Source organism: Brassica napus, chromosome A3 (assembly GCF_020379485.1).
Source record: "Brassica napus cultivar Da-Ae chromosome A3, Da-Ae, whole genome shotgun sequence".
NCBI classification, from domain to species: Eukaryota; Viridiplantae; Streptophyta; class Magnoliopsida; order Brassicales; family Brassicaceae; genus Brassica; species Brassica napus.
Genome location: NC_063436.1, coordinates 13,078,338 through 13,099,824, shown reverse-complemented (window position 1 = coordinate 13,099,824; position 21,487 = coordinate 13,078,338). Strand labels below are relative to the sequence as shown.

The window sequence follows — 21,487 nt, the reverse complement described above, 5'->3', positions numbered from 1 at the left end:
TGAGAGGAAACGTGAATGAGGAAAAAATGATTTTTTATAAATTAAATTTATGTCTAAAGAAATAACAGATGGGATGTTTATTTATATTCTCTCCGTTTCAAAATGATCCATGTTTTAGAAGAAAAAAAAATTGTTTCTAAAAAATATATATTTTATTTTTTCAATGTATGTAATAATGACAAATTGTAAATTTCAAAAACAGTAATTATATTTACAGAACTTTGATTGATTAAAAATCATAGGAAATAGTTTAACACATAAAACAATTTGTCAAAATTTTACTTGGTTTTTTATAAGTGTAAAAACTCTAGAATATACATTATTTTGAAACGCAGGGAGTACCGGATAAGATCATACGTAATAATGAATAATGTCCGGTGAAGTGGATAATCATTCTTTGATATTATTATCTCCTAACAAGAATTACCACACAAGCTTATAAAGTAAATAACCAATAAAAAGACATACAAGATTAACTGTATTTTATACTTGTATATATCTTGTGTCAGGAAGACGAGGGATAAAGTATCCAAGCTCGACCAGATTTGGCTGTGAACTGCTTAAGCCTACCATAAAACATTACTATTATTAGTATGAATTTTCCACTGGAACTCCATCTTCCTGCAAACCCATAACCTGCGTCTTCACAGCCACCGTCACTGACGTTCAAGCGCCGTTCACAACTGTACCCGGTCGTGAACCCCACATTTCCATATGCACTGTGATGACAATATTTTTTTTAGTTTCACTAATAAGTATAGTTTTCATGAAATGAACTAACCTTGAAGTTTAGTATATGAATGTCTTTCATAAGGACGGAGTATCAAGTGTTACAAAAAAAAAAAAAAAAAAAGGACGGAGTATCAACTAAATATGATGGTGTTATTCTTTTTATCAGTCTCACAGATCTGTCGGTTGACCATGACTATGCCTAAGCTACTTCACAGACTCATTATCATTTAGAACTTGAAAGGTGCATTTATAATCAATTGTATTGCTCTTAATTATTGCGGGCCTTTTTGTAACAAAATTGTGGGCTATTCTTGCTAGCTTTTTAATTAAAAGATAAAATTCATCCAAAGAAAACTTTAATTTTGTGATTTATAGGTGGATCCATGCATCTATATAGAAATACGAAGAGAACCCGAAATGTAATATAGAGATATGAAAATATACCTGACAACTTCAAGAGTAATGTTAAGAACGTTGAAGTTGAGTGGATCTCGTCGTAGTTTTTGCCTTTCGGTGATAGAAATGAGAAAGATACATATCACCAAAAAGGAAAGTTGTGACACAAGGAGCCCACTCTTCTTTCCTCCCTTCTCATATCCGGAATCATTTTCTTCTTCTTTTTTATTCTTCTTTTTTATGGTGAACGGCATAAATAAAGTGTATGGGGGAAGGTACCTTATCAACGCAAGAATTTTGTTTTAGAACATAAGATAACATTTTTTTGGGTTAAAACAGATGCTTTGTGAATATGATGAATTGGAATGCTGTGACATTCTCCACTACCTTGAAGCGATATCTTTTATTGGACATATACTCTGATTCATTCAATGTTGTCTACCATAATCTCTAGTAAGTTCCTTTTAGTAATGATATGCCAGTTACGTCTACTTATAAAGAACTTCAACTTAACTCTTACATAATGAACATTTTTTCAGTACACTCATTGGCGGAACCTACGTTGTCCAAGAAGGTGGCAAGTGCCACCGTAAATTTTTAAAAATTTATTAAATATACCTAAATTTTAGTTATTTTTTTAGTAAATAATATTTTCTAGCTATAATTTTAAGTTCATATAGGATTTGCCCCCACCAAAATATAATCCTACATTACACTAACAGAGAGTTTCTTGTTTAAAATGTTAAGTGTAAACTATTTAAAATGTGTATATTTTGGTTATTTACAAACTTTATAGGTTTGATGTTCTTGTACCGAAAACTCAGCAAACTGTATAGGGCCGTCAATGATTCATCTAAATATTTTGTCCATGCAAATGCATCGATATAGTAATATATAAATAAGGAGAGAATTGAAGTTACTCACATCATGAGGATGAATACTATCAAAATAGCCGGGGAAAGTGTGGACAGGTCGACAATTGTTTCTCCAGTATGTCTCGAGTTTACCACTTGAAACAGCGATCCAACCAACTTCTCATACCAATTCATTCCTGCAAGAGACTCCGAGCTCCAAGCAAAGGTACAGAAGAGAAAAAGTTGTATCAAAATAAACCCTAACACCGTCAACCCTAGGAAAACACAAAGACGAACAGAGAGTAGATGAGAGTATCCCATCTTCTTGCGATTCTTGAGAATATAACCAAACTCCTCACGTTTTGTGGTCTTACTTAATCCCCATATTAGCAACCGCAAGAAGCAAGGGAACAAAGTGTTCCCCATCAATACTAGAGGGATTAAGAGCCAGAGGAGACCCGAGTTCTTGCGAAAGATGATCATGTTCTCATTCGTGGGAACAAATCCGCAAGTTGCGAAAGTCGATACAGTTGTGAAGATAGAGAAGGTGAGAGTTGATATTTCTTTGAAACGAAGAACATCTCTTGCCGTTTTAACAAAGCTTACGTACACAAGAAGCAACATAGAGCCAGCTATGTTTGTTACAAGATGGTAGCCAATAACCACCAAGTACAAACACTTAGACGCCTTTTCATTGATCTGGCTAGGAATCTCGTGACGATCATTAATATTTTCTTGGTCAAGATGGCGATCCTCGATGGTATGATCTGCCTTGAAAGAGCCGATAAGATGTTTAATCTTGCTATGAGGGAAGACGAATTTAGTGAAATGGGACAGGTAGATATTGAAAAAGGAGGTGAAGATCGGGCCACCTATAAACATGAGTATAGTGATGATTATAAGTTGGGTGTTGGAGAAGACTTCCATGTCGACGGTGGACATGGAAGAGACGGTGATGGCAGAGACAGAAGTGAAGAAGATGTCCAAGTCATGGAGACGTGAAGTGGCTCTTGGCTTAGAGACCTTAAGTGCTAAGAAACCTAAAAAGGAGAAGGACAAGAAGTAAATGAAATTGAGGAAGCAGGAGCGATTTTTATAAAGTTTCGAACGGATTTTACAAAATTTTCTTCCTGCAACTCTATCCATTTTATTTCTTGAGTCGGTCTAATCATTATAATTGGGCACATTGTGTGTTTATATATATACAGGGACATTAGTATTGTCTGCCACATATAATACATATGATGATTGTTACTAGCACGACAGCATTGTCTAACCCAACCCGTTGTTCCGATCCTGAGAATTCTCTTTCGGCTTCTTATGGTATTGATACCCAACTATTGAGATGACTAGTCTAGTTGAATTACGTGAATATATTCTCTTTCTTAATACAAATGAAAGAAAACGGGCATATTTAGAAAAATCGCATATAGCAACGATTTTGACTGTGACTGTGACTAATATTTCGGGACTTTTATCAGAAAATACCAACAAAAAGTCACGAAAATAAATCGTGGTTATACGAACTTACAAAAAAATGTGACAGAGAGTGGTCATACAAGCACAATTCAGTCACGTTTTTTCGTGGCAAAAATATGACGATTTTATCATAAAAAATTATGCGACTGTTTAGAGTTAGACAATAAATTTTCGTGTCCCATTCGTGGTTAGATCAAATATAATTTGTGTCAAACTTTTCAAGCCCTCATCATCACCTTTAAGAAAATTAACAACAAGAAGTTAGACTATTCAGAGTTAGACAATTCAAAAGTAAGACAATTCAGAGGTAACGAATTGAAGTAATAAATGAGAAAGAGCTTAGCATATTATACCGATCTTTACAAAACGATTTGGACCTAACCAGTGCTTGTGCATCTTTTCCCCTGCAAGAGCAGAGATGAGGGATCCAATAGCTGATTCACTCTTCCTCAGTGCTCTCTCTGATGAGTCAGCAAATAAAGCTGACTATGGGAGATCCTTCTACGCAAGAAAATCAAGCTGAAGTTTCGTGATTAAGTCTCAGACTTAGTCTTCTCTTTTTATTTTTGTTTTATGAATAATCAGATCACTTCTTCACTTCTTATTTCATAGGAACAGTCTAACAGAGTAACGTGAATCACTTTCCCATTATCTTTTCCATTATGCATTTGTTTCCAAGTTTGTAGGAACGTCTAGTTTCAATTTGTTTCCTATATAATCAAAAAGCCAAAAAGAAAAGGCAGAAAAATTTGCCTGGAGTTACGTGTGTTCTAAGTATTCTTTTGCAAGTGTTTTTGATCAACAATTATAACCTACCAACAGAGGTTTATCCCCCTCTGTCTCCCAATTCTCCAGCAGATAAGTCTAGTCTGACTCGCTGATGTACTTTGGTTTCTTCCCTTCTCTTTTTTTTTTTTTTATTTTTCTGATGCGTCCACAGATAGTTGTTTGTGTATGTAGCTCCCATTATAGGTAGATTTCATCGTGAAACTTGTCTTACCAGTATTAGTTTTACTACAAAAGAAGAGAAGACATTAGTAATAATGATTAATGGAGAAAGGCAGGGGAAAGGAAACACTTACAAAGAAATTGTGCCACCACTTATCATTTCTCTCATTTGGAACATGCTTCTAGCTTGACCACTACCACCAGTAGTGTTCTTGCCATGTTGCTCTGATAAAAGAATTTACACTGGGATATAAACAGAAACTGAAACATCATACTAAATACAAGAAACAAAAGTAATGAGAACTGATTGTGGTAACTTACCACAAAGCTCCATTGAGCTTCCTTGGATGGAGGTGTGGCTTGTTTTCTCTTGTGGGAGCACGTAGCAAAACGTCCTCGGTTCTCCTGATGTAGTCTGTTAGCAGCAGAAGAGGCCGCACTAGAAGAACCAACAGCTCCATGAGTCATGGTGTACCAGGAGTCACAGGACGTACTTGATCTAAGGAAGGATCCCTTTGTGGTCTTCACTGTTGCGTTTCTGTGAAAGAGTGAAGAGGTATGAGTTGGGAGAGATTTAAATAACAAAAACATAACCACGATCCCTAAATACTAATCGCAAGATTTAATGGATGTCCTTTACCCGAATCCAAACTCTAGAGAACATAAAATTGAAACCCTTTTATAGAACCGAAACCTTAACACAAAAGAGAACCTAAATCAAAACCCCAACCCTAATGGAAACTCTTAGCATAAACATGCAACTGAATCACTTTCTCTGTGGTTGACGAACATAGACACAGTAATGTTAGGTTCTCTTATCTTGGCCATGGTTGTGTTGGTGAAAGCAGTATCCTCGTGAGAAGTAAATTGGCCAAGATGTGTATTTATGTTGCGGGCTTAATACAAAATCGAAACCTCATATAATTCGTTGTTTGCTGAACCTGTTATTAAGTAAATAAAAAAGGTAAATCAAGCAGCGCAGATCTAGCATATCTTGCGGATCAAGAGTAGACCATCACACAAATTTAATGGTATAAATATACATTAAGCCGGTCTAGCAATCCACAACATATGTTTAAATGTTGAAAGTAGATAAAAGCGGTTTAAAATATTGTATAATTTTTTTAAGAAAACATAAAAATATATTGCTAATTATTTCATTAAAATATAATTTTTTGAAAAAAAATAATTTATAAATGTAACACATCTAAATTCTTTAACATTATTTATAAATGTAACAATTTGAGATTTAAAATAAATATATATCTAATTTGGATTCTTTAACATAAATTTTTGGTAAAATATTATAATTTTTCGAGTTTTAAATTAATTAAAATATTTTTAACATTCAAAAGTTTTCATACATAATAATTGTCCTGAAACTATCTTCACCAACTGAGAACAATATGTCGCAAACGTTACATGGAGTTGTCTCGGATTCTTCATAGATTCCATCGCCCATATAAAGACTTCAAACTCTGCATATAAAGGGGATAGGTGCTCTTAGTATTTCTTTCCCCCATCAATCCATCAAAACCCTCCAAATTACTATACCAACAATTGCCCGAGAATAAGTTATTATTCTTCCATGACCCATATGTGAAACACCATTTTCTATCCTGCTAGGCAGTTCGCGAATTTCCTCTTTGCCATTCTAGGTCGCCGGTGTCTGAGTTCCATTCTGTGACAATAATATTTGAGTCTTCTTCCGTAGAATTGCTTCTGTCTCCACCAAATGTAGAGTGTCTCTAGGATATCTATAAAGTCTGTTAAAAAGCTTATCATTGCACCCTTTCTAAATATACCATAATATCCTAGTAAACTGATCATCTTCTATGTGTAATGCAATCCTCCAAAACAAGCTATACATATTTGATTAAACTAATTGCATGGGAAAGTTATCAGGACTTGTAGGAACTCTTGAGAAAGCCCATGTATGAATAGCGGGAGAACATTCAAAGAATACATGATTTATTGACTCATATTCTGTTCCACATCTTTCACGTTGCATATCATATTTTATCCCTCGACTTTTTAAATTCTTCATTACCGATAAACATCTTAAAATAATTTACCATAAAAAATGTTTCAACTTTGAGAGACATTTTGTTTTCCATGCCTAAGCCTGCAGTGTCTTGGTATTTGGGACAAATAATGGTATATGTCTCTTTCTCTCTATCCGGATAAATTTGCTCTATTGTATACTCAAATTTGGCCAAGTATCTGCTTGACTGAGTAAAATGTCATCCATCTCTATCTATAGTCTGATACTGACACAATGGGATGCTTTCAATAATCATCACATCATCCAAATCAACCAAGTGTCTAGTTACGATGTAGGGTTGATGAGCTGTCTACAGTAAGTGAATTGATTTACTATTTGATGGTCTCTACCAATTGGCTGGATTTAAGGATCATTCCATACTGAAATAGATGATCATGTTCCTACCATTTTGATTAGTCATTTGCTAACTAGAGATCTAGCTGATACAATACTTCACCAGCCAAATAATGACGAGTATTATCGAATTGGTTCCAAAGGGCTTGTATTCTGAAATATTGACCTTTGAAAATTTTCGCAAATAAAGAGTTAGGCCTCTCAGGTAAAAGCCAAAATTTCTATCCTAACATAGCCGTATCGAAATTGTCAAGATTCTTGAACCCTATGCCACCCTCATATTTTTGTCGACATAATTTATCACATGCCATCCAATGCATCCCCCTTCCATTTCCAACAATATTGCATCAAAATTGTGATACTATACTAGTTAGCTTCGAGGTTGTTTCTTCCAAGAAACAAAAACAGGACATGACATGGCTCAGCATTGCCGTTGCCACATATTTTATAAACATTTCCTCTCCGCCTTTGGTAAGATATATAAATGTACATCCATTCACTTTAGTATGCATCTTCTCTTGGAGGAATCTGAAGATTTATGTTTTTGATCCTCCAAGACATTCAAGAATCCCCAAGAATGAGCCCATGCTTCCTAAAGTTTGGTTCCCTAATATATCTTGCAAGTGTCCTCGATCTTGTGCCCAAACTGTAAAGAGGATTTTGCGAAACTGATTTGCTGAGCTGATACATTTCCATAATCTTTAAGAATATGTAAAATTGTCTGATATTCATCTTTTTGCGCTTTACATAAGAAAAGTCTTATCATCTACAAAGAAAAGATGTGAGATGGCCGGGCTTTCTCTTGCTACTTTTAATCATATTAATTTCTTATATTGTTCGGCTTTACGAATGTTTTCTATTAATGCCTCTGTGCACATAATGAAAAGATATGGAAACAAAGGGTCTATAGGCCTCTTTGAGGGATTATATTACCATGTGGTTGGCAGTTACAATCTTTTTAACTACAACGATCGGTACAAGAAAAAGAACAAATATGTTAAAGAAGCTGATAATCTCCACCTTCTCCTTCTTTAAAAAACATGTTCAAATCATGGGAGGAAGAATAAGTTTCTTAACCACCACCAAGTCTTGTGGATTGTGGCCACCATTGAAGGATTCTCAAAGTAACAGAGGCAGATCCGTCTGCGGATTTTTCACCAATACCTGGATCATTATGTATAGAAGTTAGAGAAGGGCTGAAGACCTATGTGATTCTTGTGCAACGTAACACAGAGAAATATTTCTCCAGCTTTGCATTGTTTCTCGTTGGGTCATGTGGGGATCGAATGAGGTGGCATAATTCATTGCTGGAGGAGGCAGTCAGCAGACGTGTATGGAGTTACAAAATTTGTCGGATCACGCATGGACAAATTTGGGTAATGTGATTGCGTGAAGGCATTGGAGTCACGGGTACCAATTTAGGTGGTGAGCTCTCACGTGGCAACATGAGGAATGCAAATACCGCTTTAGGTTGCATGGTCTCATGTTGGAACTGTTGGGATTTATCTTCGTTTCTTGTCTCATTTTGGGGTCCCTAGAGGTTCCCGCATTGAGTATTTTTCAAAATATTCACTCCATTTTTTTCAGGTGAGTTCGAATGAGGTACAAAACTAATTGTCTCAGTGTAGTGTTGGGTTTTGGCTTGTTGAATAGCTAGATTCATTATGAACAAATCTAGTGCTAATATTTATTTCTCTGGTTTTCTTTATCTGCTTATCCTAGGACATGCAAGCACAAAGTCCTTAAAAAGTCTAAAATAACGCAAAAGAACTTCTAACCGAAATTCTCTAATAGTCTCATACTTCAAGCCTGTCCTAGGCAGCCAAAAGAAACATACCAAAACAATTAAACCCCTAGATCCTCGACGCTCTAACCTAAGTTAGGATGATGAGGATTGGGCAGGAAATGCCAGCAACGGGACATTACATTAGGAGAAATCACTTAGATATCAAAGCAAATAAATCCCAGTAATGCATAGACTGATACATGACACACAAAATTAAGTCAACATACAAAGACAGTGAAGTTATATCGAACATATCACCAAATATGCGGAGCAGAAACTGATAGCCATTCACTCGAATTGGTAGTGCTTATCAACAGCAACGGATACATCCCAAGTGCAACTCATCCCTTTAGGGAAAACAACAAAGTCGCCTGCTTCAATCTCTACGCCTTCATCGGACCCATCAGGGTACACTTTCACTTTCCCCTCTAGCAGAAAACAAGTCTCCTTTGCATCGTAAGTCCATGGAAACTTGCTTGGAGGACAACCCCACCTGTGACATCATTTCAACCACCAAAACCAATGGAGAGTTAATTCGACAACAACAATAAAAAAACGTAAAGACATCTTTTCCAGGCAAGAAAAAAAAAAGGATAAAGCTTTGATGATTGTATCTACTGATTGGTTTCGAATCAAAAACTAAAGACGAAGAAGGGCGTACTTGGGCCAACTACGAACACCGAGTTGGGTGAGTTTGGACTCGGGAGGATTCTTCTCGACAAAGATTCCTAATATCTCAGTAGCAACTGACTCAGCTCGAATAGCAGCCATCGATGGTCCTCTTGTGCTGTAGGGTTTGTTTGATGTTCTTGTAAGCACAGGCCGATAAATATTGGTACCTGTTAAATTGATAAGACCTATGCAGCCCATCTTTGCTTTTCTGGTAATACCTCTCTAACTTTTTTTTTTTTTGAAGAAAGAATGTTCTCTGTTTCCAACTGTGTTTCCAACTGCACGTGAAACTTTATTTTTGGGCATAACATGACCACATGTTTTGATTTTTTTTCAGGGGTGTATTACATGATCCGTTCATTCCTCATCTCTTCGGGCCAACAATCATTTTTTCTTCTATTTTTTTCTCAAAAAATTGTTATGAGAAAATTTTATAATTTTCGAATCAACTCTTGCGTCAGACCGTGAGAATTGAAGATCTTCAAATTACTGTCTCATTTTTTCTTAAGCTTTATAACAATATGCCCCCCCCCCCCCCTCGTATTAGTTTTCAGTTTGTTCATTATCAAAATTGTTTAAAGAATATATATGCGCAATAATTCCTCGTACAAGAAAAAACAGATACGAATTAAGGATTTTATGTATCGAATAGTACTTGTAAAATGTAATTTTCTCCTCTCATGCTTTCTTTAGCTGTAATAACCATTTAGAAACGAGAAATCACGTAGATGTCGAAGCAAAAACAATTAATAGACTGATAAAGGACATATAGAAACTAACTTTTCAACAACGTACATAGATTGGTTTTGTCAAAAGAAATCATACAAAGATGGTGAGGCCCTTATCCAATAAATGGAACTAGCCAATCTACAAACCAAATCACTCGGAATGGTAGTAATGTTTATCAACAGTGACAGAGACATCCCAAGTGCAACTCAATCCTTTAGGGAAAACAACCAAGTCACCTGCTTCGATCTCTACGGCTTCATCGGATCCATCAGGGTACACTTTCACTTTCCCCTCAAGCAGATACAGTGCCGTGCGAAGGGTTTTAGGGGCCTAAGGCAAGTTTTAAAAATAAATTTATATATAACTATAAAAAAAAAAAAATTCTAATACGATATATCACTTTCGCGAAATACATAAGTTTAACACTTGCAAGAATAAATTTATTACGTAAATATGTTATGTTATGTCCTATAAGAAAAAAGTATATGGATTTAGAAATTGAGTTATTCGATTCTCGTAGAAAATTTTTTAGAAATAAGTTTAAGCAACTAAACTAGAAATTATTTTAAATTTTGGGCCCTAAAAACGTAATATTATTCGGGGGCCTAAGGCGAATGCCTTTTTCAATACACTGTAGGCACGCCTCTGAGCAGATAACATGACTCTTTTGTACTGAAAGTCCATGGAAACTTGCTTGGAGGAATAAGTTCCCACCTGTGTCATTGAAATCGAATTAAAAAAAAAACAAAAGGTTAAGGCATTCTTCTCCAGGCAAGGAAAAATGCTATAAGCTCTCTTTCAAGAGAAAATAAATTAAAGAACATTGATGATTGTATACTAGTTGTGTTCGAACAGAGAGCAGAGATCAAGAAGGCGTACTTGGGCCATATTACGAACACCGAGTTGGATTAGTGTGGACTCGGGTGGATTCTTCTCAATTATGATCCCAAATTTCTCAGTAGCCATCGATGGGTTTCCTTGAGTTGCTTTTTTTTTTTGGTAAAAGCGTTCTTTTAGTTGTTGGTTATGTTTGAGGTTTTTGTGAACACCGTCTGAGACTGCAAGGATACATTTTTAATGGATATCGTGAGCCGATCTATATACTATACTAAAAGGGGGATATAAGCCATGGAGAGGGTGTCCACATAGGATAGAAAAATCAACCAATCAGAGAACCCGAAATTGCCATGTCATCTCATTTACTTTTCGTAAAAAATAAAAAAAACAATGCGAAGGTGAGAATCGAATCCGGGTTAGTATGATATATATAGGACAGTTACCACTAAGCCATTGAAACATTCTTGGACACATATACAAGAACCACTAAGTATATAATCACAAACTCTTATGTACATTTACAATAATATAAATTCAACTTTCAAGACTCCGATACTTTGTTTTGTAAAAAAAAAATAAGTAAGTGACTAAGCTAATATATTCTTAGAAAGTGTGAGAACGTTGACAAATATGAAAAAGCATAGATTTTGTTTTCGTGACAAAGTTAAGAATTTTGTAAAAGTAAGTTTAACATATAAATTTTCGTGACAAATATGAAAAAGCATAGATTTTTGTAAAATTTTGACAAAACAACTCAAAACATACTTCTCTAATTTCTTAATAAAATATTATTTAAGGGTGTAATAATTAAATATATTAATTCAATAAATTTTGTAATTTATAGACAAAACAATAACATAACAAATTTTGAAACATTTGTTTAACCTATCGATTTTTTTCATGAGAATCCAACTAAACAAGATAAAAAAAATAATTAGATTTACAAATATTTAATTACCATTTTATTCAATTTTGATTAATTTCAAATTGTCATAATGTATCTTTTGAAGTTACAAATATGAAAAAGCATAGATTTTTGTACAATTTGACAAAACAACTCAAAACATATTTTTCTAATGTCTTAATAAAATATTATTTAAGGATGCAATAATTAAATATATTAATTCAATAAATTTTATAATTTATATACAAAAAAATACCACAAATTTTTTTGAAACGTTTGTTTAACCAATCGATTTTTTTTTCATGAGAATCCAACTAAACAATTAGATTTACAAATATTTAATTACCATTTTATTCAATTTTGATTCATTTCAAATTGTAATAATGTATCTTTTTGAAGTTACAAAAAAAATAATGTTCTTTCTTTATTAAACTAACATTATATATAGATTCTATATACACAAAATAAATATAATATAACAACATAAGCTTGCTTTCCCCGATTCGTATGAAAACTTTTTAAGTTATCCACCAAAACAAATTAATTAAATCAATGAAATTGTTAAAATACAGCAAATTAATATATAATTTTATTTTATAAAAACAATGCGAAGGTGAGAATCGAATCCGGGTTAGTATGATATATATAGGACAGTTACCACTAAGCCATTGAAACATTCTTGGACACATATACAAGAACCACTAAGTATATAATCACAAACTCTTATGTACATTTACAATAATATAAATTCAACTTTCAAGACTCCGATACTTTGTTTTGTAAAAAAAAAATAAGTAAGTGACTAAGCTAATATATTCTTAGAAAGTGTGAGAACGTTGACAAATATGAAAAAGCATAGATTTTGTTTTCGTGACAAAGTTAAGAATTTTGTAAAAGTAAGTTTAACATATAAATTTTCGTGACAAATATGAAAAAGCATAGATTTTTGTAAAATTTTGACAAAACAACTCAAAACATACTTCTCTAATTTCTTAATAAAATATTATTTAAGGGTGTAATAATTAAATATATTAATTCAATAAATTTTGTAATTTATAGACAAAACAATAACATAACAAATTTTGAAACATTTGTTTAACCTATCGATTTTTTTCATGAGAATCCAACTAAACAAGATAAAAAAAATAATTAGATTTACAAATATTTAATTACCATTTTATTCAATTTTGATTAATTTCAAATTGTCATAATGTATCTTTTGAAGTTACAAATATGAAAAAGCATAGATTTTTGTACAATTTGACAAAACAACTCAAAACATATTTTTCTAATGTCTTAATAAAATATTATTTAAGGATGCAATAATTAAATATATTAATTCAATAAATTTTATAATTTATATACAAAAAAATACCACAAATTTTTTTGAAACGTTTGTTTAACCAATCGATTTTTTTTTCATGAGAATCCAACTAAACAATTAGATTTACAAATATTTAATTACCATTTTATTCAATTTTGATTCATTTCAAATTGTAATAATGTATCTTTTTGAAGTTACAAAAAAAATAATGTTCTTTCTTTATTAAACTAACATTATATATAGATTCTATATACACAAAATAAATATAATATAACAACATAAGCTTGCTTTCCCCGATTCATATGAAAACTTTTTAAGTTATCCACCAAAACAAATTAATTAAATCAATGAAATTGTTAAAATACAGCAAATTAATATATAATTTTATTTTAAATTAAATTATTTAAAAAGTGTATTTTCGTTAAAACAAAATAATAAATAAGTAAAACTGATTTGATGGTAATTTTTATGATATATATATATATATATCAATTATGTGAAAGAAATAGAAGCTTAATATGAAAAAAGATCTTAAATACAAAAACCTCTAAAAAGTAACAAAAAAACTAATAAATTAAACTATGATATCACTTAAAAGCTTCTTAGACCATATTAAAAAAATATTTAAGTGATAATAAGACAAATTTGATTTTTTTTCCAGCAAAAGTTTATTATTAATTAGCATCAGTTATTTCAAGATGTTTAAGAAATGGTGGACAAAAAAATAGGATGGATATTAATGATATATGAACTATGAATAGTACTTTGTGAAGCAGACTTAGATAACATATCTGCATATCCATTTCCAGTCCTTTTTGATGCCTAAATTCAATTTCTTCAGAGTAGTTATTCCACAAATAGATCATATGAGATATTGTTTTGATATGTAGATTTGTTTTTTCAATGTTAAGAAGATTGATAACTGTAAAAATGTCTCCTTCGAATATGATATGTCTATAACCGAGTCCCCAACATGAGACAAGTTTGTTTAAAAAGTAAATAATTTTATTTTTCTTATATTATATAATCAATATATATTATTTACTGATAATAAAAATATAGTTATTCTTCTATCACAAATATCTATGCAAATATGTGAATCAAGTACAACAATCAAACAACATAATGATTTTCATAAAGAAAATTTAAAAAGTATATTTATGTTATGTAGTCATATTTTATATTCTTTAAATAATGTAATACAATATTATACATTATTTTTTTAGAATTGAGAAATACATATATCAGTTAGACAAATTAAGCGATAATTAAACAAAATTTGATTTTTATTTTGTGAGAAAAAAAGTTTATTATTAATTAGCATTACTTATTTCAAGATGTTTAAGAAATGATGGACACAAAAATAGGATGAACATAAATGATATATGAACTATAAATAGTTTTTTTTAAAGCTGACTTAGATAACACATATGCACATCCATTTCCAGTCTTTTTTTATGCATAAATTCAATTTCTTCAGAGCAGTTATTCCACAAAGAGATCGTATGAGATATTGTTTTGATATTCAGATTTGTTTCTTAATTGTTAAGAAGATTGATAAATGTAAAAATGTTTCATTCGAATATGATATGTCTATAACCGAGTCCCCAACATGAGACAAGTTTGTTAAAAAGTAAATAATTTCATTTTTCTTATATTATATAATAAATATATATTATTTATTGATAATAAAAATATAGTTATTCATCTATCACAAATATCTATGCAAATATGTGAATTAAGTACAACAATCAAACAACATAATGATTTTCACAAAGAAAAAATAAAAAATATATTTATGTTATGTAGTCTTATTTTATATTCTTTAAATAATATAATACAATATTATACATTATTTTTTAGAATTGTGAAATACATATAATATCTTATCCGCGCGTAGCGCGGTTAAAAAATCTAGTTATTTTTTAATAAAAAATTATGGTGTAACATGATCCATTCATGCATTTTATCAAAAAAAAAATGATCCATTTGCATGCCTCATTTTTTCAGCCGGTTAGACTTTCTAAAATTTTATTTTGTCAGGAGAAATCATTTCATTTAATGCTTCTAATATGAAACACAAAATAATAATTTTAGAAAGAGAAATAATTTAGAATAACTCTAATCATACTAAGCGACTGGCACAACGTTTTAAAATTGTTGCGTTTGCGGAATATTTATGACTGGTTGATTATAAGATATTGCAGCGGTTTAATAATAAATTACTAATATTAACATATTATAACATTATAAAATATAAAAACATACTATTGTAATAAAATATAATAATTATCAATATAACATGATTAATAATATTATGTTTATTTATTTAATTTTTTTAATTAATTGAAAGTGATAATTTTAATTACCTTTTTGAAGATTTATATTAAACGTTTGAAAGAACATTTTGTTTCATTATATATATGTGTATATCTTTATATATGTATGTATATTAATTTTTTAAAATTCTAATGAATAGTTAGTTAGTTTAAAGCTTTTATAAAATAAATTATGATATTGTTTGTGAATTTAAATTAATATATAAAATATGTATATATTTTTATTTATAATATTACCATTTTAAAATTTTAATTGTAAAAATTTTAAAAACTTTTGTAAAAAAGTTAGATTTATTTATCCACCCGCAACCCGTCGCAACCGCAAACGCTACCTGGAACCAGCTTTTAATTTTATGAAGTTCGAAGCGGTTTGAAGCGATTTGTAGCGGTTTATGTGATTGTTTCGAAACGCTGTCAACCGCTACCAACCGCAAAAACTGCATTTGCGGGTGGTAGCGGAGAAACTAGTCAAGCCTATTTTGTACCCAATCTATTAAAAAAACTCTTTGTCTAATAATTTATCCATTCCTTCAAGTTTTTAAAAAAAAAAAAATGGTAAACTATTCTCCAGAGAGAGAATGTGAAAGTTCCGGTGGTCACACACTGTGGAAATCTGGTGTCGTGCGGATTCGAACTCGGGTCCCTTAGAGATCCACGGAACGCCTTGACCACCCGACCACAAATCAAACTATTCTTTCGCCTTTTACTAAAAATAAACAATTGTCTTCGTTATAAATCATTTACTAAAACTCTGGTTGTGAAAATTAAAGGACACTTATGTGTTATCCCCTTATCAATTTTGTGTAATTTTGATGATAATGATGGTATCAAATTATAGTTATTACACATAATTTATAATATAATAACACTTGACACAAGTTAACATAATAAACTTCAAACATATCACATTTTAATATCGCATAACTTCAAACACAAAACACAATACATAAGTTTAATATCTTACATTAAATATACTCACGTTTTCTTGTACTGGATCATAGTATATACTCAAAACCCCGTGTTTGTAAAGTAGTATTTAAAAATTTTGATTAATATTTAATGTAAGATTAACAAATGGGTGATTGGTTGAGCTTTATCTCTATACTTTAACTTTATTTATTTTTAAATCACTAAATTTTACCAATCATGCTGTAGTTCTACTTTTAAAAATTAAAGTCTACATCAAGTTTTAATTTAGTTTTACCAATCATGCTTTAGCTTTATTTTTAAAGCTACAGCAAAAAAAATAAAGCAAAACCTTTTTTTTTTTTGTCAGCCAAAAAGCAAAACCTTTTCTTATGTATTTTAGGCAAAAATGCTACATCATCTCTTTTTAGGCTGTAGAATCTGTAAAATGAAAAAAAAAATATCTATAATATCAAATAAATTATATAATCATAATAGAACTTTTATAAATATTTTAATTTTGAATTTGAGTGTTTTTTAATTATTAAGATATTTAAATAATATAAATATTATTTACATATCACATTTTAAATTACAATAAATTTTGATAATTTATAACAAAAAAGTATTAATATAAATTATTTTAATTCATATAAAATAATAATTTTATATATACAACACATATTTCATATATTTTATTTTAAAATATCTACAGCCTATAACTTACAGCTACAACAAATTTAACTACAACAAAAGTCTCTGCAGAAAAAGTCTACAGTAACAACTTTACAGCTATAACCAATTTATCTACAGCTAAACATCTACAGCTAAATTTTTAAAGCCACGGTCGAACCAATCATCACCGAAGTAAAATCAATGGAGTAAGATTATTTTAGTTTACAGAAAACAGTACATACACATACAAGGCAATGCAGATTTATCATCGACAGGGATAAAATAATTTAATTCTTTTGGTTATGGTTATTCACCTAATGTCATTTCAATATGGTATATTCTTTATTTAGCTGTCCAGTATATAGCCAATTCACCTATTTGTTTTAGTTTAAAAAAAAATGGTTTATGGTCCTCTTAAAAATTTTCTGTTATTGTCCTCCTTTTCTGACGACCTCTGTTATTGTCTTCTAAAAATCTTATTTATTGAAAAAATGACGTGTGACTGGGAAACAATCAAAATATGGGACGTGTCGATCACGAGTACTAGAATAGCATCCACATCTTTTCCTTTATTGTCCTTTATTAGGTCGTTTTTCTCAACTTGTTATTGTCCTGTTATCGGAAGTCTATTCCTTCCGTAGAAAAAAAAATCTAAATAACCAAAATAAATTTTATATATATATATTAAGAATTTAATCGTTAAATCAGATAACTGATACTATGAAAATTTTATATACTGGTCCACCATTATGAAAAAGAATAAATAAAACTATCCTTTCAACTATTCACAAAAAAAATCTAATTATTCTGTATTTTACATAGAAGAATCTTTAAATTTGAGATGATTACCAATGTGGCATTACTTTGAAGTTAAACAAATAAACTAGCGTAAGTTTTTATATTTTATCTCACTTGTATGTGCATATAACTTTGAAATTAATACTTATTAGTAAGTAGTATCTTATATCTATCTAAGCAGAAGTTTTGAAAATCATTATTTTATAGTTTATCGAATTTGTAATTTTTGGCTAGTTCAACTCAGAGCCCTAATTTCATTTGTTATTTTTGAATACAAATTTATGGAGTTTTTATACAATATTATGTACACAAAATGCTTGCATGTTTAAAGTACACTTACACCCAAAAAGTTGTTTAAATGTAACCCTGATATCATTTTCGGAAATGTCCCCGCCTATGTCTTTATTACGCAACGATAATACGTAGATACTGATATACATACATGTCAAGAACTCTCTACAAACCACACATATTAATCTCGTTGTTTTTCTTCAACTATGGAACCAAATTGTGATTCGGTGTTCGCTCCTGCGATTCCCACTGATATTCATGGAGTCAAGATCTTGAGAAAACCTTCGGATGCCAAGCTTGTTGAACTCGGGGTTGCTTCTTGGCCTGTGTCAGTGTTTTTCTGTACTCTTCTAAGTTTTTGTTCTCTTATAGCTCATCGATATCCGTCTTTGTTTTAGTGGTGTTTATATATAGAACTTGGTTTTCGATAGTCTATATTATCCTTTAACCCTTGAAATGCATCAGAACTAACAACCAATTGCTTAACATCCCCACAGAGGTCAAGAGTAGTGGTGTGTTAGTGTTGATTTTAAGTGGCAAGTTAAGATTATTCAGAAAACAAAAAAAAAGGTTCCATCATCAAGAATTACTCTTACGAAATGATATTCAAATTGGTTTGGGGTAAGCACTGATTGGTTTCAGTCTTTCAGATATATTGGGTAGAGTGAATTTGGATCCATTTAGAAGTTTAGAACCTGTAATCAGTTTGATTCCAAGTTGGTTAGCTTTCTAATTTTCATAACGGTTTAATACTTTAAACTTTTTGAATATGATTTGGTTCAGATATTTATTACCCGAAATATTTAAAATATATTTGAAAATCTATAAAAATATCTAAAACCCTAAAAAATATTCCTGAAAATCAAAAAGCAAAAAAATATATATCCAAAATACTAAGAACCAATTGCTTTACTATTCCCATAAAGGTCAATAGGTCTGGTATACTAATAGCAAGTTATATTATTTTAAATAACAAGAAAAAGGTGTTTCATTGTGAACTACTTTTAGTAAACGTAGCTTATTTTTAGTATGATCTTTAATAACTGAAATTAGGTACATATAGTCGGATATTCAAATCAGTTTCGGATAAAAACGAATGGTTTTCAATATATCGAATTGAGTGATTTTGGACCATTTAGAACCCACAAGTGATTAGGTTCGGTCTCAGATTCTTCTGATCTGTTCAGTTTTCAGTTTCAGAACCGTTTAATAGTCGAAACTTAGTAAATATGGTTCAGTTTGAGTATCTATTACCCAAAATATAACTGAAAAGGTGTATATAACAAAAAAAAACCAAAATTATTTTCAAAAAAATAAACCAAAATACTGACATATACTCCCGGTAAAAAACATATTCAAAATATCAAATATACTAAAATACCTACACCAATACCCTAAAATATAAGGGCATGATTAACCTCGGTCTTTTAGCCAGGATTCTTAACTCATGATTTGACTTTTTTTTTTTTTACATTTTTTGGATAAGAGACGACTCTTATATCTCTTATTTAAGAAACGGTTCTTAGATTTTCTTAATTAAAATCTAAGAAAAGTTAAAAACCGTCTCTTAGCTTTAACTCATGATTTGACACTTTTTTTTTTACATTTTTGGATAAGATACGACTCTTATATCTCTTATTTAAGAGACGGTTCTTAGATTTTTTTAATTAAAATCTAAAAAACGCTAAAAATCGTCTCTTAGCCAAAACGAAGAAGGAAGAACCCCACTTAAAAGATTGGGGTTAATTATGGTATAACTAATTCACTTAGTATTTCTGGGTCCCTAAGGTACCCACTCAGATATTGAGTAATACCCAGAACCGAACCAATAACAATATGCAGGACCCAAACCGTTATTATCGGTTCTTGATCATTGATTTCCGGGTCTGGATAAAACGCCCAACCTAACCTAGATTTTAAACTAAAGTCCAGACATCCATATCATTTGTAGAACATCCAAAAAACCTCCACAACAGCTAATTATGAATAAAATTGTAGTGGGAAGACACCAATAGTAGCTTTGATATCCTAATGCAAGAATCTGTTGGCATTCACAATATTATAACAAAAATAATAAAACCATGGTCACGCCTGACACAAATACAATTTTGTTATTCTTTACTAAAACAGTGTCTCTTTGTTCTCTGGTGGGTTCTAAGCCTATGTGCTCGAATGCTTTAGCAGATGGGAAAGCATTCCACGCAAATTTCCATGGAAGTTTAAGAAGACAGAGACGATGTACTTCTTGGAAGGGAAGCTGAAAGTGACTATAGACGAGCAGCAAAAAGAAGAAAAAGAAGTAGCCTTTGAGTTAACGGCAGGGGATTTGGTTGTGATTCCTAAAGGTATGACAGTTGTCGTGGATGTAACTGAAGCTGTGAAGAAACATTATTATAGAGACTCAGAAATTGTGAAATATGAATCACCTTCAAAAGCATAGTTTAAGGAATTTGAAATCATATATTTTCCAGTCTCTTCATAAGTAAGGCTTATAAGACTTATATAAGTATGTTTGGATCGATTATATTTTGTATATCATATGTTCTATAATGTTGAATATTGAATAAGAGATTTGTGTCTTATGGTTCTCACCTTTGATCATTTCAATTGACGATATTTTAAACATATTTTTAATTTTTTTTTTCCAAAACGCCATCATGAATGAGTGTACAAATGAGATAATTTTCATGAGATGGTTTTTTTTATGGAGACGATGAATAGTAGAAATTTGGTTGTAGATATTTAGCAATAAGTTGGGATTTGACTTTGTATATACGGTGAATCCAGTTGGTAAATGTGGAGGGCTGGCTGTTTTTTGAAGAGATGTTGTGAAGTGGAATTAAATCATAACTTCTGATAAGAATATTTTGGATGTGAATGTAAAGATAGGAGATGCTGAGTTTTTTTGTTTCTGGTGTATATAGTCATCCACATGTTTCAGAACGCCAAAAGGTTTGGAAAAGACTTTTGCAAGTAGAGAGTCAATGAAAGAAAGGGTGATATGTTGAAGAGAAAATAGGAGGTTTGAAAGAAGTGATTTATCTTTTCAGCATTTCTCAAATATGTTGAAGGGTTGTGGGATGCAAGAGTTACCAGGGACAAGAACTAATTTCACAGTAATTTCACTTGGAGTAAAAAAAAGGGTGATATGTTGATCCAATCAAAGTTAGACAAGTGTTTTGGTAATAAGCTTTGGTTCGAGTCATTCCTAGCATCTAACCAAACTTTTCTGGATAAATGTGTCTCAAACCACATACCAGATCTTCTCAAAACTTTCGCTTCTTAGAATTCTTACCAGGGATCTTTTAGATTTTACAAAAGAATGCTGCTCAAAACCTTGGTGAAGGAAGTTATTGGAAGAGTTTGGAATTGGCCTGATCAAAGATAATGATCCTCTGTTGCAGGCCGAATTAAGAATC

General features: G+C 31.2%; 4 protein-coding genes across 7 annotated transcripts; 1 reads left to right on the top strand and 3 right to left on the bottom strand.

Moving 5' to 3' along the window:
• Positions 1-378: 378 nt before the first annotated feature.
• Positions 379-3,343, bottom strand: LOC106436436 (sodium transporter HKT1). Its single transcript, XM_013877400.3, has 3 exons — positions 2,053-3,343; positions 1,177-1,407; positions 379-719 (listed from the first exon to the last, which is right to left on the bottom strand). Exons 1-3 carry the CDS (start codon positions 3,126-3,128, stop codon positions 506-508), a joined length of 1,521 nt encoding a protein of 506 aa, XP_013732854.1. The 5' UTR covers positions 3,129-3,343; the 3' UTR covers positions 379-505.
• Positions 3,344-8,734: 5,391 nt separating this feature from the next.
• Positions 8,735-9,748, bottom strand: LOC106436449. Its single transcript, XM_013877417.3, has 2 exons — positions 9,255-9,748; positions 8,735-9,086 (listed from the first exon to the last, which is right to left on the bottom strand). Exons 1-2 carry the CDS (start codon positions 9,461-9,463, stop codon positions 8,882-8,884), a joined length of 414 nt encoding a protein of 137 aa, XP_013732871.1. The 5' UTR covers positions 9,464-9,748; the 3' UTR covers positions 8,735-8,881.
• A 246-nt stretch (positions 9,749-9,994) lies between these two features.
• LOC106436440 lies at positions 9,995-11,082 on the bottom strand. Of its 2 annotated transcripts, none has more exons than XM_013877407.3 (3): positions 10,874-11,082; positions 10,613-10,708; positions 9,995-10,324 (listed from the first exon to the last, which is right to left on the bottom strand). In XM_013877407.3, exons 1-3 carry the CDS (start codon positions 10,958-10,960, stop codon positions 10,145-10,147), a joined length of 363 nt encoding a protein of 120 aa, XP_013732861.2. In that variant the 5' UTR covers positions 10,961-11,082; the 3' UTR covers positions 9,995-10,144. The 2 variants fall into 2 exon arrangements, with proteins under 2 accessions (XP_013732861.2, XP_013732862.2); XM_013877408.3 differs by having other exon boundaries at positions 10,625-10,708; positions 10,874-11,079.
• Positions 11,083-18,120: 7,038 nt separating this feature from the next.
• Positions 18,121-20,657, top strand: BNAA03G24310D. Of its 3 annotated transcripts, none has more exons than XM_013877404.3 (2): positions 18,121-18,396; positions 20,250-20,657. In XM_013877404.3, exons 1-2 carry the CDS (start codon positions 18,275-18,277, stop codon positions 20,506-20,508), a joined length of 381 nt encoding a protein of 126 aa, XP_013732858.1. In that variant the 5' UTR covers positions 18,121-18,274; the 3' UTR covers positions 20,509-20,657. The 3 variants fall into 3 exon arrangements, with proteins under 3 accessions (XP_013732858.1, XP_013732859.1, XP_048631979.1); XM_013877405.3 differs by having other exon boundaries at positions 18,143-18,396; positions 20,253-20,657; XM_048776022.1 differs by having other exon boundaries at positions 18,154-18,396; positions 20,228-20,657.
• Positions 20,658-21,487: the final 830 nt, after the last annotated feature.

What these genes read in the sequence shown, in the direction of transcription:
- LOC106436436 (XM_013877400.3), bottom strand. Translation starts at nt 3,128, where the DNA reads ATGGATAGAGTTGCAGGAAGAAAATTTTGTAAAATCCGTTCGAAACTT. An exon ending in ATAGTATTCATCCTCATGAT is followed by an intron (nt 1,408 to 2,052) that starts GTGAGTAACTTC and finishes TGCGTTGATAAG; the next exon opens with GTACCTTCCCCCATACACTT. An exon ending in ATTACTCTTGAAGTTGTCAG is followed by an intron (nt 720 to 1,176) that starts GTATATTTTCAT and finishes TTGTCATCACAG; the next exon opens with TGCATATGGAAATGTGGGGT.
- LOC106436449 (XM_013877417.3), bottom strand. Translation starts at nt 9,463, where the DNA reads ATGGGCTGCATAGGTCTTATCAATTTAACAGGTACCAATATTTATCGG. An exon ending in GGTGTTCGTAGTTGGCCCAA is followed by an intron (nt 9,087 to 9,254) that starts GTACGCCCTTCT and finishes ATGATGTCACAG; the next exon opens with GTGGGGTTGTCCTCCAAGCA.
- BNAA03G24310D (XM_013877404.3), top strand. Translation starts at nt 18,275, where the DNA reads ATGGAACCAAATTGTGATTCGGTGTTCGCTCCTGCGATTCCCACTGAT. An exon ending in GGGGTTGCTTCTTGGCCTGT is followed by an intron (nt 18,397 to 20,249) that starts GTCAGTGTTTTT and finishes CGAATGCTTTAG; the next exon opens with CAGATGGGAAAGCATTCCAC.
- LOC106436440 (XM_013877407.3), bottom strand. Translation starts at nt 10,960, where the DNA reads ATGGCTACTGAGAAATTTGGGATCATAATTGAGAAGAATCCACCCGAG. An exon ending in GTGTTCGTAATATGGCCCAA is followed by an intron (nt 10,709 to 10,873) that starts GTACGCCTTCTT and finishes TCAATGACACAG; the next exon opens with GTGGGAACTTATTCCTCCAA. An exon ending in CCTACAGTGTATTGAAAAAG is followed by an intron (nt 10,325 to 10,612) that starts GCATTCGCCTTA and finishes AACTTGCCTTAG; the next exon opens with GCCCCTAAAACCCTTCGCAC.